General features: G+C 43.5%; 1 protein-coding gene across 2 annotated transcripts in view; it reads left to right on the top strand.

Annotated features, from left to right (window-relative positions):
• Nucleotides 1-12,200, top strand: part of nrp1a (neuropilin 1a) — a 63,566-nt gene extending 51,366 nt beyond the window's left edge. Inside the window, exons 10-18 of one of the 2 annotated variants that reach the window (XM_031320179.2) lie at nucleotides 1,086-1,417; nucleotides 3,465-3,609; nucleotides 6,192-6,302; nucleotides 6,833-6,883; nucleotides 8,826-8,969; nucleotides 9,079-9,356; nucleotides 9,478-9,574; nucleotides 9,687-9,740; nucleotides 10,791-12,200. In XM_031320179.2, coding sequence (XP_031176039.1) covers nucleotides 1,086-1,417; nucleotides 3,465-3,609; nucleotides 6,192-6,302; nucleotides 6,833-6,883; nucleotides 8,826-8,969; nucleotides 9,079-9,356; nucleotides 9,478-9,574; nucleotides 9,687-9,740; nucleotides 10,791-11,077 — 1,499 coding nt within the window. In that variant the 3' untranslated portion in view covers nucleotides 11,078-12,200. The remainder of the gene's footprint in view (nucleotides 1-1,085; nucleotides 1,418-3,464; nucleotides 3,610-6,191; nucleotides 6,303-6,832; nucleotides 6,884-8,825; nucleotides 8,970-9,078; nucleotides 9,357-9,477; nucleotides 9,575-9,686; nucleotides 9,741-10,790) is intronic. The other variant, XM_031320189.2, reaches the window with a different exon arrangement.
• The last annotated feature ends 3,774 nt before the right edge of the window (nucleotides 12,201-15,974 follow it).

Genomic DNA, 15,974 nt, shown 5'->3' with positions numbered 1-15,974 from the left:
CAAAGCGAGAGTCTAACATAAAAAAAAAGCAGTATATTTGCTATTTCTTTTATGTGGGAGGAGAGTGGGTTAAACACAAAAACTGGCACTGTTGCTCAAAAAATGTATTTTTGCTAATTTGAAATGTTTATCAGGTTAAGTTGGATCTGTTCTGGTTCACAGTGCCAGTAGAAATGTTGTCATTCCTTAACAATTAATAACATTTTATTACGTAGGATACCAGCAACAACTTAGAAAGCATGGCACTGGATATCTTTGTACTTGTACGGAGGTGACAACATGTGGAAAGTTAAGAAATTCAGGTTTAAACACGACAATGCTTCCGAGCTGCGGCAACAGGTTGCTGTCCTGTTCGGCTTTTGATATGGAGGGATGGCATTATGAAAAAAAGGAGAAGAAAATAAATGTGAAAACAGCTGTCTCCCTTTTGAAACGAATGAGAAACATATTCATAGATGTCGACACCTACAGAGACTTAGAATAGGGTAAGATCAGAGGAGTAGAATAAAAGGATGAGAAGAAAGCTCGAAAATGTGGACGGGAAACAACGAGGTGTTAAAAGACGCAGTCCCACAGATGTTGACAGCTGTGGAGCAGAAGGTAGATGAGTGCAGCAGCAGATAAAACACAAAGAGAATGTGTTTTGTGTGTCAGTATATGTGAGCCTATAGAGGGAGGTGCGGCTGGATAAGGGAGATGAAAAGGAACAGCACTCCCAGAATGCAGGACGTCGAAGCACCAACCGGGTGGAGGGTTTTAATTGGCTGCCTGGAGACAACCGCTTCAGGCAGAGGAATTAGTATGCATGAGATCTGCAGACAGAGAGAGAAATACAATAGAGGGAGAGATCACAGCAACATCACAAAGAGTTTGGGGAATTGTCCTCCTCACTTTGACTTTCCCTATCTCCGTTGCCCCTTCATATCAACCTCTTACTCAAACTAGACTTGTGGCATTGGTTAATGATGTTGAACATCAAGCTTTTGGATATGGATCGAGTCTTTTGTTGGCCATCATCTCTGAAGGTTGTCATTAGTTTGTATCAAAAAAGCTGAGCACCTTTTGCTTTCCGTTTTGTCTTTCAGAGTACCAGTGCTTGGGCATGCTGGGCATGGTATCAGGTTTGATCGCTGACAACCAGATCACTGCATCCTCCCATACGGACCGGAGCTGGGTACCGGAGAATGCCCGCCTGCTGACCAGCAGGACGGGGTGGACCCTGCTGCCCCAACCCCAGCCCTTCACCAGCGAATGGCTGCAGGTGGATCTTGGCGAGGATAAGCTAGTGAAGGGGTTGATAATCCAGGGGGGGAAGCACCGCGAGAACAAAGTCTTCATGAAGAAGTTCCGCCTCGGCTACAGCACCAATGGCTCCGACTGGAGGATGGTGTTGGACACCGGCGGGAGCAAGCCAAAGGTGAGAGTTTTTCTTTACGTGGCTTCTGTTAATCGTATGCTACAATGGACTGGGACATGTGTTCCGTTTTGCTTACACATCCGAAGCATAACCCTAACCAAAGAACCCTTAAGGGCGCTGACACACAGAGCCGATTATCAGCCGTCGGACCGTCTGGCGAGGTCGGTGACTCGAGTTTGTTCGGTGTGTTCCGTGCCGTCGTCCGTCTGAGGAGCCGTCGGCCTTTATTTTGGCCGACCCGACATGTTCAGTCGGGACTCACCCGGAAACGGCGAGCGGATGAGCCTCTCAAAATCTGACGAAAATCTTTTAAACTGACCTTTGTCGATCTGAAATGAAGACAGATTCAGAAACTGCGTGGCCTATTTCTCTCTTAAAATGTTTTCAGAAACATGTTTCGGTAAACTATTTTAGTACAATATGAGATTATATTCTGAACAAGCCGGCCATGACAGTCTGGCTGTGAATTTCCGGAGAAAAAAGAACCACGTGACGCCTTCGTCCAATCAGCTGCCGGTGTTCATTTTCTGGGAAACAATACAGAGCAGCGCCGCCTGCTGCTATGGAGACGCATTACGTTTCGTGCACACGCAGAGCGTACGCTCAAGTCGGCGTCGCCTCAGTGTGTTCTGAGGCATTTTTTGGACCTCGGGGACCCAACTGATCAGTCCAACTGGCTTTTCTGCCGACGGTCGGCCGTCTGGTTGGTGTGTAAGCACCTTAATGCTTTCTTTAGGTCGAGGCTGAAGTTCTTGGAATTAGTTTGATTTCTAACGCGATCCAAAAGATAGGCTTTTACCTTCAGCATTGTGGGAAATGATTTAAATAAATGCTTCTAAAAATGTCTCTCGGATACATCAGAGCATTGATGCCGATGATGACACATTTAGTCAATTTTCACCCGAGCGTTGTGCCTGGCAGTTGTGAGTCATTCAGGAGTCGTTTTTTAAGTCAATTTCAGCAGTGCTTTGAATCACATTAGGATAAGCATCGCAAGTCTCTCAGAGCCTTTTCCCAGTTCTCTCTTCCTGCTTTGTATTCTGCACGACAAACACACACACACACACACACACACACACACACACACACCGTTCAACCCTTTCAATGGATAGTGAAACCTCTCCAGGGTAGAAGGAGGGGCGAAGGGAGCCAGGGGGAAACAGAGGGAAGAGAGGAGGACGAGAGAGGAGAGAACGTACAACATAGAAAAGTGACCCAAGATTTATCTGCCAGGGTCACCACATGCACAGAAGACACACGCCAACTTTGCCCAATGCATTCACACGCTTACACACAAAGAATGTGTGTGTATATATATATATATATATATATATATATATATATATATATATATATACACACACAAGCACATATACAATCACACACACCTCCAAGAAGATCTGCAATAGCCCGTCCCCAATTACAAGCGTCCCTGACAGGGCATAAATCTGAACCAGATGGGTTGATGGTTGATTTATGAAGGGAGTGAGGAGGATCCATATCCCCCTGTCCTAGTTAGCTGCCTCTCTCCTCTCGCCTGAGAGGTTCCCAGCATCTAAGGTGCACCAGGCTCCTTCACGTGATCACACCCATTAATCCACTTCCATCAGTCCTCTGTCTCCTCCTCTGCTTGCTACTCTTGCATCCCACGTCCTCCTCTTTTTCATCGTGTATTTCTGTAGCTTGAGGAGGATCTGAGGCAGAGTTGAAGGAGCCGAAAGTCGCCTTTTGACAGAGGTGTGTGTCATGCTGTCTTTGCCGCTGGTTCCCTGCTTCACTTGCCTAAGATGTAACTGTGCTTTAGATGTCAGCAAGATAAGAGAGATCTGGTCATCTTCTGTTTCTTTTTACCACGTACCCAGCACATGTTGGTATGCCCCACTTCTGGTTTTCAGAAGGCAGGGATAAGTGTGCCTCGGGGCATCTGCATTTGAAGAGCTGTATCAGTCAAAAAAATACCCAGCTGTGACTTTATCAGCAATATTTCACTCACTCTTTTCTCATCTCTGCCCCTCTTCCTTGCACCTTCTCTCCTTTTCCCTGCTAGATATTCGAAGGGAATAGCAACTACGACACTCCTGAGCTGAGGTCGGTGGAGCCCCTGCTGACTCGTTTCATCAGAATTTACCCAGAGAGGGCCACTCCTGCTGGCATGGGCCTGCGACTTGAGCTCCTGGGCTGCGAGATTGAAGGTAAACTGGAACTTCTATTCAAATCTATTGTATTGTCTTGCAATGTGGGTGGTTTGGGGTGGCTTGTGGCTCAGGGGTAGAGTGGTCGCCCCTCAACCATAAGATTGGCAGTTTGATCCCAGGCTCCTCTGGCCACATGTCAAAGTGTCCCTGAGCAAGACACCGAAACCCCAAGTTGCTCCCTGGATGCGTTATGTACAGCTGCCCTCCAATCCTAATACTTAGGATGGGTTAAATGCAGTTATTGAATGTCACAACATGTTTTGTTTTTTTTGTTGTTTTTTTAACCCTTGTGTTGTCTTCCCGTCAACCATGCAACCTTGTGTTTTTCTGGGTCGAAATTTCGACATTTTGTTCTTTTTCTACACTTTCCTCGAAGTTTTTGTCACTTTTTTCCAATTTTTTTGTCACCTTTGGCAATGTTTTTGGTCACTTTTTTCAGCGTTTAAAAAGAAATAATGTTTTTGTCGATTTCTTTCCTGCATTTCTGAAGCTTTTTCCAACGTTCTTTTGTCATAGTTCTAATATAGAAAGTTTTTGTAAACAGGTCAAATGACCCGAGGACAACAGGGGGGTTAAGAAGCAATGTTATTTCTTTCTATCTATGGTGGTGACATTTCTACATGTAGTGCTGATCTCTCTACCAATAACGTTTCCACCTATGGTGGCAAAGTTACTACCCAGAGTGAAAACCTTTTTCCCGTATGTTGATTACATTTCCAATGACATTTTCACTCCTGGTGTAGACAGTTTTAGACAGATTATTAATTGTCTACCCATGATGACAACCTAACTCAACACCTATTCACAGGTGAGCCATCTATCATCCTAGCTAATGACATGGCTGTAAGTAGCTTGTGCTTCATGTCTTTGACACAGTCGGGGTTATTTAAAGATGTGGGGGCTCCTTGTGTTGAGCCCACAGCTGCCCAGCTCCTGCTCTTTATCCCTACAAGGGACATTTGTCTTGTCTTCCTGTTACATCAAAGCTGCCCCCATAGCTAGCCACTTCTAGAGGCAATCAAATGAAAGCCCACCTGGCCCAGTAGGATTATTGCAGCCTGGCCCCCATCGCACTTTTCCCAACCTCTGCATGTCTTTCTTCTTTCAAAGGACCGCACACACTTTGCTATCTTTAAAACGACCCCTATTTTTTTTCCCAGCTCTCTATCTGTCTCTCTCAAAGCTGATGTAGCATAGAAACAGCTCAGCGATATAAGAGTGTGTAGCGCGCTAGCCCTAAGTGGATTTACATATTGGATTTCAGGGAGGCCCATTCCGTTGTAAGCCTCATGGACTCCCACCGGGAGCTTTAGTCAGATGATAATGCTTGTTTTCAATGTTAATGCCAAACACACACATACTCACACAGACGTATACACACACGGAGCAACCGCAATCACCCTGCCAAATATGTGGTTACAGGCATGTATACACAATCAGGCACATACACAGGTGCTTGTAGAAGTGTGTACAAGCACGTGTGTACAGTACGTGTGTAGCAAGCCACAGCAGGAGGGCTAAATCCTCATTTCTGTGAGAGGCTCCCCTGACGCAGCGCTGACCCCATCCCTGACCTCCCCCACCCTGAATCTGACAGGGGCTGATCTGCCTCATATTTCATCCAGCAGAGGGAGAGAGAGCGAGAGCATTGGCTCCCACACACACACAGATACTGTACAGTACATATACATTTTTCAGGCAGTTTTCCCCCATCTGTTTCTCTCTCTCTCTCTCTCTCTCTCTCTCTCTGCACACACACCACAACACGGCTGTGCAGCAGCGGAGCGTGGAGGCAATCTACGGCCATGCCCACATCCAAGTGTGGTGGGGCTGTAATGATAGGCCACTATGTCAGCCAGGGGCCCTGCCTATAGCCAATAACAAGCCCTGTTTCTGCATCTTTATAGTTTCAACCGCCTAAGTCCTAAGCACCATGCTTTAGCTTCAACTTTATTTATACGCCCACACCTCCACAGCATGATAAAAGGAATGATTGTAATAGCTCAGGCCTTAATTGAAGCAGAGTGTGTAACTGTGGGCAGAACATGCTGAGCTTCCGAATACATATTTGTGTTTCTTGGCTTTTTTTCTATTTTCTATTTTAGCTATGAAAACACACATTTTCAGACAACATCTACACCCCATGCTAGCACTCCTTACCTCTCAAGTAACTTTATCCTGGCAGTCTGAACACACTTTTAGTGTTTGGTTATCTAAGACGTATTCACTTCCAGTCCCTATCATGTTGAAATGCACTTATTAACTCTTCACTTTGGACAAAAGTGTCTGCCCAATGAATGTAATTTCAAATCCTTGCAGCATATTTCCTCTTTATCTCTGTGTAACATTTAAGCTGAGAACATGATCCGACATTGATCCGACCAAACAACAGGAATGTAATGTTCTGCAATAGCTAATGAACCACATCAGCGAACCTTCTCTGAATAATAAGGAAAAGCATAAATCAAAGGTTTGCTTAAAATGTTTAAATGTGAACCAAATCAGAAAAGCATTTTCCATGTTTAACTTCAATTCTAATGTATGTTGTCTGCTGTCTCCCTTCTTCTCCATCTTTACAGCTCCAACACTCCCGCCAACCACGCTAGTCCCTAGCACTACCCCGTCGGACGAGTGTGACGACGACCAGGCGAGCTGCCACAGCGGCACAGGTGATGACTACGATGTGACAGGTGCTAACATCGCCCTCATGAGACTGCAAAAAAAAAAAACCTGCCCCCCTCTTGCCCTTCCGTCTGCCATGGCTCACACTCGATCTGCTCCGCTTTCCCAGCTTCACCTCTTTCTGTTGTAGTTAGATTACCGCAGCTAATCTGCCACTTAACTGTGCACACTTGCAAGCGCGCATGCATGCACCCACCTTCTTTTCCACTAACTTCTCTTGGCCTCATTTCCCACTAACCCAGTAACTCTCTGAGCCTGCACTGCTGCCTGCACTCCCCATTAACCAGCAGTCTCCAATGATGAGCATGGCAGCGTCTTAGTCACGTGTTTCAGAAGTATTACATAAGTGTGTCATGGTAGAAATACCGAGACAGGGCACCTGTAAGAATGAAGAGAAAGACAAGGCATGTGTTGATTAGATAGATCTTGCTAGCATGGATACATTTAGTGCATGAGTGCAGCTATTTGAAAAGAAACTTAACTCTTGCCAGGCTAGGCTAACCTTGCTAATGTCTTGTGTTGTGTTGTGTTGTGACAGGGGTTACCACGATGCCAGAGACCACTACTGCTGAAGAGGATACAATCCCAGGTGAGCCAAAAAACAATATATGTTTCTCTCCCATCAATGATTCTACGTCTTATTAAGCGCTGGATGTGATGAGTAAATATTTAACTGCTCAAGGTTTTTTTGAATTCATTACCATAGAATTATCAAGAAGCCTACCTTAGCTAATAATTGCCAGCTCAAGGTCCTCTGATGTGTGTCTGTTATTAAAGCTGATGATATGGCCCAGAGAGGCTCCTGCTGACAGGGTGAGGGAGGTTGTGTGATGCAGGGCTAGCTGATGATTAGCACTGGTGCTCTGTTGCTGCCTTCTCAGCATAATCACTAATCACTGGGCCGACACTGCCGCACACTAAACACACACACACACACACACACACACACACACACACACACACACACAGCAACACAAAAACAGGGAAGCACAATGCAAATGACCACAGAAAATGGGGGGCACAGACACACACACTTAGTGCCATTTCCTGTAGCAGGTTGATGAGGCAGCAGCCAGCTGAGAGGCTGTGCCCCAGTCTGACCTTGGCTAATGGGCCATAGGCTCCACCCAGCCCCCTTCACTCTATCAGCTGGCTCTGTGGTCTGTCTGCAGTCTGCTGGGGCACCAGCTACAATACAGTAGATGAGAGCTGAGGTGGCAGGTGTGTGTGTGTGTGTGTGTGTGTGTGTGTGTGTGTGTATGTATATTTGTGTGTGTGTATGAACATGACTTTATTTCTGTGGGTAAACACTTATCAGTCTGACTTTTCATTTCAAGGGTCTCAAACCTTGCATGTTAATCAGTTCTGTGTATTTCTTTCTTTTTGTGGGCGTGTCGTGCACTCTAATCTCAGAGGTTGTAGTTTCCGTTGGCATTCGGCGAGAAAAAGTCTCTTTTTATTCCCATCGAATGGCCAAGTGAGTCATGTGGCTGCTCATCTTATCCAGAGCTTGATGGTAGCCTTAGTCGAAGCCTCCCAAGAATGAAAAAAAAAAAAAAAGCCAAAGCCATTTTATTTGGGAATGAGATGTCTCGACGAAAAAAAGTGGCTTGGCGTCTGAAATGCGGTTCCACATGGGAATTCCATCCTTTGTGTTTAATGGGTAAATAGAGTCGTTGCCTGTGGAAGCTAGTTAAAACCTTCCCATTATTAAAGGGAATATTGGCTCATATATTCTGTTATTTGGAGCGTGGCCTCCCTGTATCTCTAAAGGCATCTCATGCAGGAGTTTAAGGCCGTGGCTGACATCCCAAACAACTCGCTCCCTTGTGTTCCTTAGAAGTCTTTCTTTATCCAATTTTAAAAACACTAAAGCCTGAGCTCCCACACATTTCCGTGCCTCTACTGAGGCTCCTTCAGCACGGTGAGTGTCCATGGGGGATTGCATTGTTGGAACTGTTACCATAGCCGTCTTCAAACCTCAAGTCCCCGCTCTCATTAAAATCCTGAGCTCTCTGCGGGTTGCAATGAATGTTGCTTTCTCAACTGGACACCATGTCCAGACCCCATCTTCCTCTCCCCGTGTCCCTATCTTTGTGCTGTGCCTGTTCTTAGAGTCCCTCTGAACCTCTTGTATATACCCTGTTACATTCATTAAAAGAGATCATTAACTGTAGCCAAGAAATAAGGTCTACATGACGTCTATGCTGTCGGCTCACTCTTTTCTCATGTTAGAGCCATAACTGTCCCGGTCTGTTTCTCTCTCCTGAGTTAGCTGTTTTTTTTTTTAAATCTCACCCAGCTTTGGGAGTTCAAGCTTACGTCCCACAGTTCTTTGCTGCCCTCTAGTGCTTGTAACTGATATGGCTGAGTGAATGAAGCCCCAAAGTGTAGCCTGCAGTCATATCGTGACAGGCCCCCAGGTCATTTTTCGGCAGAGCTCTTTGCAATTTCTCCTTTTGTAATGGAGGATAGGCGCATGATGAAATGTGATCTCCTGACACATGATCTTGACCTTTTGTCATTTGCAGATTTTCTGTGGTTTGCCTGCGACTTCGGCTGGGCCAATGACCCTTCCTTCTGCAGCTGGACATCAGATGACACTGGCTCTAGGTGGCAGATCCAGTCAAGCGGCACCCCCACCCTCAACACTGGACCTAACATGGACCACACAGGTGAGGACCCTGTAGGCTACCGCTTAATTGGGCCATACATAAGTAAAGGTCAACCTCTTGACGCAGTACATGAGTTTTTGTCAGTGATACAAGTTCTTTTATCCAACAGGTGGATCAGGGAACTTCATCTACACCTTAGCGACAAGTCCCCAAGAGACGGAGGTGGCTCGGCTGGTCAGCCCCATGGTCAGCTCCCCGGACGCAGACCTGTGTGTGTCCTTTTGGTACCACATGTTCGGGCCTCACATTGGCACACTGCATATCAAACAGCGCAAACAGACAGTTGATGGACCGGCTGACATCCTGCTGTGGATGATCAGTGGTCACCAAGGCAACCGCTGGAGGGAAGGGCGTGTCCTCGTGCCCCGCAACAACAAAGCCTATCAGGTAAATCACAATTGGTCTGTGACTTGTTTGGGCATTTGCCACTAAACACATGCTCTTTCTATTGTGCCATTCAAGAAAAGGTTGCCAAAAAGTCACTGCTTTTTTTTTTTTTTTTTTAAAGGTGGTGATCGAAGGTCTGGTGGAGAGAAATAGCTGGGGGGACATTGCTGTGGATGACATTAAGGTTCTCAATGGACTCAGCATGATGGACTGTAAAGGTGAGGCTTTTAGTGTTCATTGTTACAGTGCCTGCATTCAATTCTTGATCTGAAATGTTTTTCATATATTTTCTTTCGACATTGGATTTCATTCAAATTTCTGTTTGAACAGATCCTGACGTACCCACTGAGCCGATGCTACCAGAGGATCGCCTCAATGAAATCCGTAAGTCATTTCACAGGGAGGGTTTATTTAGCATTATCCTTTTTGGAGAACTTTTTGCTCACCTCCAGACCCTTCATAATTATGTTATGTTTAGTCTATATCCACGATGTTCCACTTCCGGGATTGCTCCGTTGCCGCTAGAGATGGTCCGATGCCATGTTTTGCTTCCCGATACCGATTCTGATACCGAACTTGCGTATCGGCCGATACCGAGTACTGATCCGATACCAGTGTGTCATATATTTTATTATGTTTTAACATCTGTATACTAGTATCCCTGTATGGATGTGATATGGTTTATATCTTTGTTGTTGGTCTGGCTCAGGTTAAACTCTTTGTGAAACACGAACAAACAGAAAAAATGAACGCCACAGAACTTTCTTTTATTATCCAGTTTGACAGTCAGTTATAATGGAAAAAGAACATAAATAAACTACTTTAACATAGATTTTCTTTAGGGCTTTATTACGTGGTATCAGATAAACTCCAGTACCTCCCGATACCGATACCAGTGTTTTAGGCAGTATCAGAGCCGATACAGATACCAGTATCGGAACATCTCTAGTTGCCGCCGGAAATTCCTCCGGATTTCATTCGTTTCGACCGGATGTCCGTTACCTTCCTCTTTCTTTGTGTTGGAATTTTAAACTGCGGTGGATTTGTGAGGACTATGGTTAACTGCTCCTCAGATCTCTGCAGGGTAAATCCAGACAGCTAGCTTGACTCTCTGTCCAATCTGAGTTTTCTGTTGCACGACTAAAACTACTTTTGAGCGTACGCATGTTCCACCAAAACAAGTTCCTTCCCGAGGCTATTTTGCAGTGGCACCGTGGCTTTGCCCGGTGCTTAGCGTCGCCCATGACAATTGTGATTGGTTTTAAAGAAATGCCAATAAACCAGAGCACGTTTTTTCTCCCATCCCAAGAATGCTGTGTGGACTAACCAGACCCTCCTCCGTAGCGCTGTGGAGGAAGGTCTGGCAAAGCGAGACTATGTTATGTTATACCTCACATCTCACTCTCCTCTTGTGCTTCTGTCTCTCCACTCCAGTTGAAGAGATCACCGAATACCCAGACTTTGTGGAGACCAACCAGATCAGCGGAGCGGGCAACATGCTGAAGACGCTCGACCCCATCCTCATCACCATCATCGCCATGTCTGCCCTGGGCGTCTTCTTGGGTGCCATCTGCGGCGTGGTCTTGTACTGCGCCTGCTCGCACGGCGGCATGTCGGACAGGAACTTATCAGCCCTGGAGAACTATAACTTTGAACTAGTGGACGGTGTGAAGCTAAAGAAGGACAAACTCAATGTACAGAGCTCATACTCAGAGGCGTGAGTTGGGACTGCAATGCATTGGTGTGACTGTAATGATGTGCAGAGCTCGCAGAGCGTGCACAAGACTGGCTGTAGGCATATCCTCTCGTATATCCACGAGTAGACAGGCTCAAAGGACTGCCAACATCCTCAACTCGCTGGATGAGGGACAGGTTCAGGAACCAATGGGAGGTTTGGACTGATCCATGCTTTTCTCAGGAGCTGCAGTAAAAAGAACCCACCAGTAGGGGACACTGTGTACAAATAAAATACAGAAGAAAAAAAAATATGTACAGATGATTTAGATGATATTTTAATTTTCTATTTTGATTTTCATTCATTTTTACAATCGGATGCTGGTGTTGAGACCAATTTATTAATAATGTTTAAAGTATTTATCTTTTTTCTGGGAAAGAAATGTTTTTTTAATTATCAGTTCACGAAAGCTGTTTTTTGAAAGAGACGTATCAAAATCCTAAATGAACCATATCCGGCAAAACTGTAGATTTGCCCTGTGGTGTGGCGTACAGGGTGTGCCCATAACCCATGACCCTAAAACACATACCCCCTTTCCCCTTTGACCTGTATCCCTCTAAAGTGAGGGTCCCATTCATGGCAACGTATGGTTCTGACAGTGCCTTTAGTACATTTCAGTTGGTCTCCTCTGTTGATCTGGGTGTTTTTTTACTGTACCTGGCTTAAGTTATGATGACCGGAAACAGGGGCACATTATCTTATAAATACCTGCAAAACAGGATAACAGTCTGTCACAGCTTTTTTTTTTTTTGTTGTTTTCTGTCCCCAAAAAACACACACTGTAAATACGTTTTAATATATTTTATTGCCCTTCTTAAAGAAAGTAAAAAGTAAAAAAGCTGCAGTATCCCTTTTTTCATGGGTTCGTGTGTGTGTAAATACAATCTTCTGACTGTTTTGTGGAAGGTGAAGTGTTATGGGTTTTTTATTTTTTATTTTAGATCACTTTGCTCAGACGAGTAAGATTTGTGTGATATTACAGCGATTTCAATGTGCATTCAAGCCATTTGTCATCGAAAAAACACCCACTTTACGAAAACCACATGTCGAATGCATCAAACGGTAACGAAAAAATAACAACAATCATTGTTGCTTTGCTTTAGCTAAGACCTAGGCTCGCTTGTCACCACCAAACGTCACTGTGGATTGTTCACTGAAGGAAGTCCTAACTGGCCAATGCAGCTTGAATGCACTTTGTTACTGATGCCCCTTATGATAGGAGCATACTAAAAGAGGGGTAAACACACTAACTTAAGAATGGTGCTATCATTACTTTAGCCGGACACACTTGTCTCATGATAAACCCAGTTTGTATTGTTCACATGCTGTAATTGTAGCTTAAGGCCTTTCGGACCGCAAAGACTTTATCCGTGTTTCACGTGTAGCAGCCATAACGTTGTGATGTCAGAGCTGATGTCATTAGGACGGGACACTGGTACAGCGTGGGGGGGGGGGATCGAGTGGCGTCACCTGAATCAGGTCACCTGGCCTCCCCTACGTGGCTTTACCAAAGGATGGTTGCCTCCTATTTGTTCACAGGGGGTTCTCACTTAAAACACAAAATACTAGAAGACCACAGTTCAACCAATGGTCATCGCTCACTAAAGAACTGACTACTTGCTTGGCCCTGTCACAGCCCCCAGAAAGAAAATCAAGAGGGGGAATGATAGGACACTCGTAGAGAAGAGCAATGTGTGACAGGGTTTTTTTTTTTTTTTCCTATCTCTTTTTAAGCTTAAAAGAAGTGCAAATGTCACCTCAATGTGGACTCTTCAAATCTCCATTGAGACTCTCTTGTTTGCAGAAGGATGGATGGGTCAATCCCACCACTAGCCACTACAAGGGGAAGGGACTCTGTGTGAACTCCATGTGAGATTGACAGGATCAGGACACAAGGGCCCATGGGACTGGGACTCGGTGCGTTTTTTTCCCGCACCACAATCAAACAATCAAAAACTTTGATCCTGACAAGGGTGACGTCTTTTACATCCGTGTGCTTTGTATGTCGTGCCATGGTGAACACATTCAGCTTGTTCATTTTCAGATTTGACCTCGCGTTGTCTCAACCTCTACACCTTTTCTGTCCGTGCTCACAGCTACGGAGGACTGTAGCTCCAGCGAGGTCTGCTGAAACTAGAGAAAAAGGATACTGTAGCGTGGAATCCAAACAATGTTGCACTGATAAATATATTTAAGAGGTTTATGTGTTTATAGCGTTCATTTGCAAAAGAACAACAACAGAAGAAGGTCAAAAACACAAAAAACACGTGTCAATTTCTTTCATCTTTTTTATATATATATACATATATATATATATATATATATATATAGTTTCAGATTATGTGATATAAATCTGAAATGTAAAATTATTGAGATGTTTTCATTATTGAAAAAGGCATAAAAGATTTTTCCAACAGTAATGTCCCTCTCCCCTCCATTTACATGGCTTATTAACGCTTCGTTTTGTACTGTCATTCGAATTTTGTGCAGATTTTGTTTTGTTTTTTACAAAAACGAGAAAAGGAGACTTTTATTTTCAATACTGCTTCTGTAATTTGCTGTTGTAGGAAAAAAAAAAAATGAATAAACAGCAAGGCCTTAAAAAGAACAAGGAATACTTGTGTTGTGATCTGTCGGATGTACAGCACATCACAGCCGTGCTGTGAAGGACTAACCAGCAGCCTCACAAGCAGCTCTTTGAAGCAACATCTGATTTTTTGCATCAAAGTAATGTGAAAGCACTATTACATCAAGACAGTGATGCAAACAAGTTATGTCTAGTCTTTGTCTCACAGCCGCCGATTTCCAAAGATACAAAATAAAAGGCATCTTCACGGGAAGGATGTTGATCATTTATTTGCTTATTTATCAATTACAGTGCAATTATGCAGTGAAAATGCAACTGATTATCTAATTTACTCCGACACCAAGTAATAAATGGTGAATATTTATCCCCAGATCCCTGAGCAGATGGAAAAAGCTCAAGTGAAGTGTCTAAAGCAGTAAACAGCGGAGGACATCATGGTATAAAGCGAAGGGCGGGTACTGACCACTAATGAGAAGCTGATGTAAGCTACACTCAGTCGCTCATCTGCTTTCCTTGTTAGTCTCTCATTAGCCAAAATTAGGCTAAGTCTGATTTGTTTTTCATCTAAGGAGGTAAGGCCACATCCTAAAGTCCCCTAAAATATTGGTGGGTTATTTTGGCAGGACATTAACAGGAAATGACTTTGCATATAGGAGAATATGAATGAGAATTAGTTTTATAGTTAAAAAATTATGCTTTTTGGCTTTTTCCCTTTCCTTTATTGTGTTATATATCTTTTTTGTGCATGTTATAGGTTTACAAAGTGAAAAAGCCCAAAGTCCACCCCAAAGGGACTTACCATCTCCAACAGAAAACACTGTTCACAAACTGCTCCAAACAGCTCTATTGTAGTCCAGCCTTCTGACTGGCTAGTAGTCCTTACCTAGCTACTGAGCATGTGCGACTCCCAACAAAGATGGAACAGAAGTGAGATGTCTCACTCTGTAGCTAAAACAGAGAGCTCAACACACAGGGTGAAAAGAGGAGCTGCAGCAATGTGCAGTACAACAAAAATATGGAAACCTATTCTGGTACAACCTCTAAATACAATTATGAACCTGAAAATGAGCATAATATGAGCACTTTAAATTCTAGCTCAGAATGCGAGACAAAAGTGTGAATATGTAATATGTAATTATTTGCGATGTTAATGTCTTTAAACATTAGCAAATCTTAGATAAATAGCCGTAACTAAGTCACCATTATGATAAACAAGCAAATTAGACTCTATCAGTAACATCATTTGGCTGCATATTCTTCACACCCAATTAACTGTAAGAGATTTGTAACCCAGAAACTCCATTAGGTCCTCTTTATCTCCTCTACAACTGCTTGACCTAAGGATCTTGCAAAGAAATACTTACTATCAATTAATTAATGAATTAGTCAAGCAAGCAAGAGGCAAAGCATTATCAATCATTCATTTGTGTTGCACACTTAATGGAAATGTTGAGCTTAAAGTGCTCCACAGAACAATCAAAGAATTTAAAAACATAAAAAGATAAATTTTTACAAAGTACAGTTTTAATAAACTGCTTAGTTATTATCAGCAGCGGTGGAAGAAGTATTCAGGTCCTTTACTTAAAGTAGACATATTATGCTTTTCCGTATTTTCTGTCATATCTACCATGTTATTATGTCGGCCAGTGTGCGAAATACCCATCAATATTCGGGGGGTCCCCATCTCCCAGTTTTTGCGATATGACGATCTAAATTTTCTCAATATACAGTAGGCCTATAACATTACAGTATTTCATGGATGCAAGTAGGGCTGGGCAATATTTCAATATTATATCGAGATCGTGATATGAGACTAGATATCGTCTTAGACTTTGAAGAATTTTAATATCGTTACATGGTAAGTTTAGTCTTTTCCTGGTTTCAAAGGTTGCATTACAGTAAAGTGATGTCATTTTCTGAATTTACCACTGTTCTAGCTGTTCTATTATTTGCCTTTAACCACTTAGACATTATATCCACATTATGATGGTTATTTATCTAAAATCTAAATGTGGAAGATATTTTGTGAAAGCACCAATTGTCAACCTTACAATATCGTTGCAATATCGACATCGAGGTGTTTGGTCAAAAATATCGTGATATTTGATTTTCTCCATATCGCCCAGCCCTAGATGCAAGCCAAGACAATCAGTCTATAGCCTACATACACACACACACACACACACACACACACACACACACACTTAACAATTTTTGATAATCCGATATGCTATAGTATTCGTAAAGCAACACTGACATAGGAGGTTGCATTGGCTAAAGTTGTTTGGAGCACGTT

Source organism: Sander lucioperca, chromosome 23 (genome assembly GCF_008315115.2).
Source record: "Sander lucioperca isolate FBNREF2018 chromosome 23, SLUC_FBN_1.2, whole genome shotgun sequence".
In the NCBI taxonomy this organism is placed as follows: Eukaryota; Metazoa; Chordata; class Actinopteri; order Perciformes; family Percidae; genus Sander; species Sander lucioperca.
Note: the sequence above shows the minus strand (reverse complement) of the source record. Positions and strands in the feature narration are given on the sequence as shown.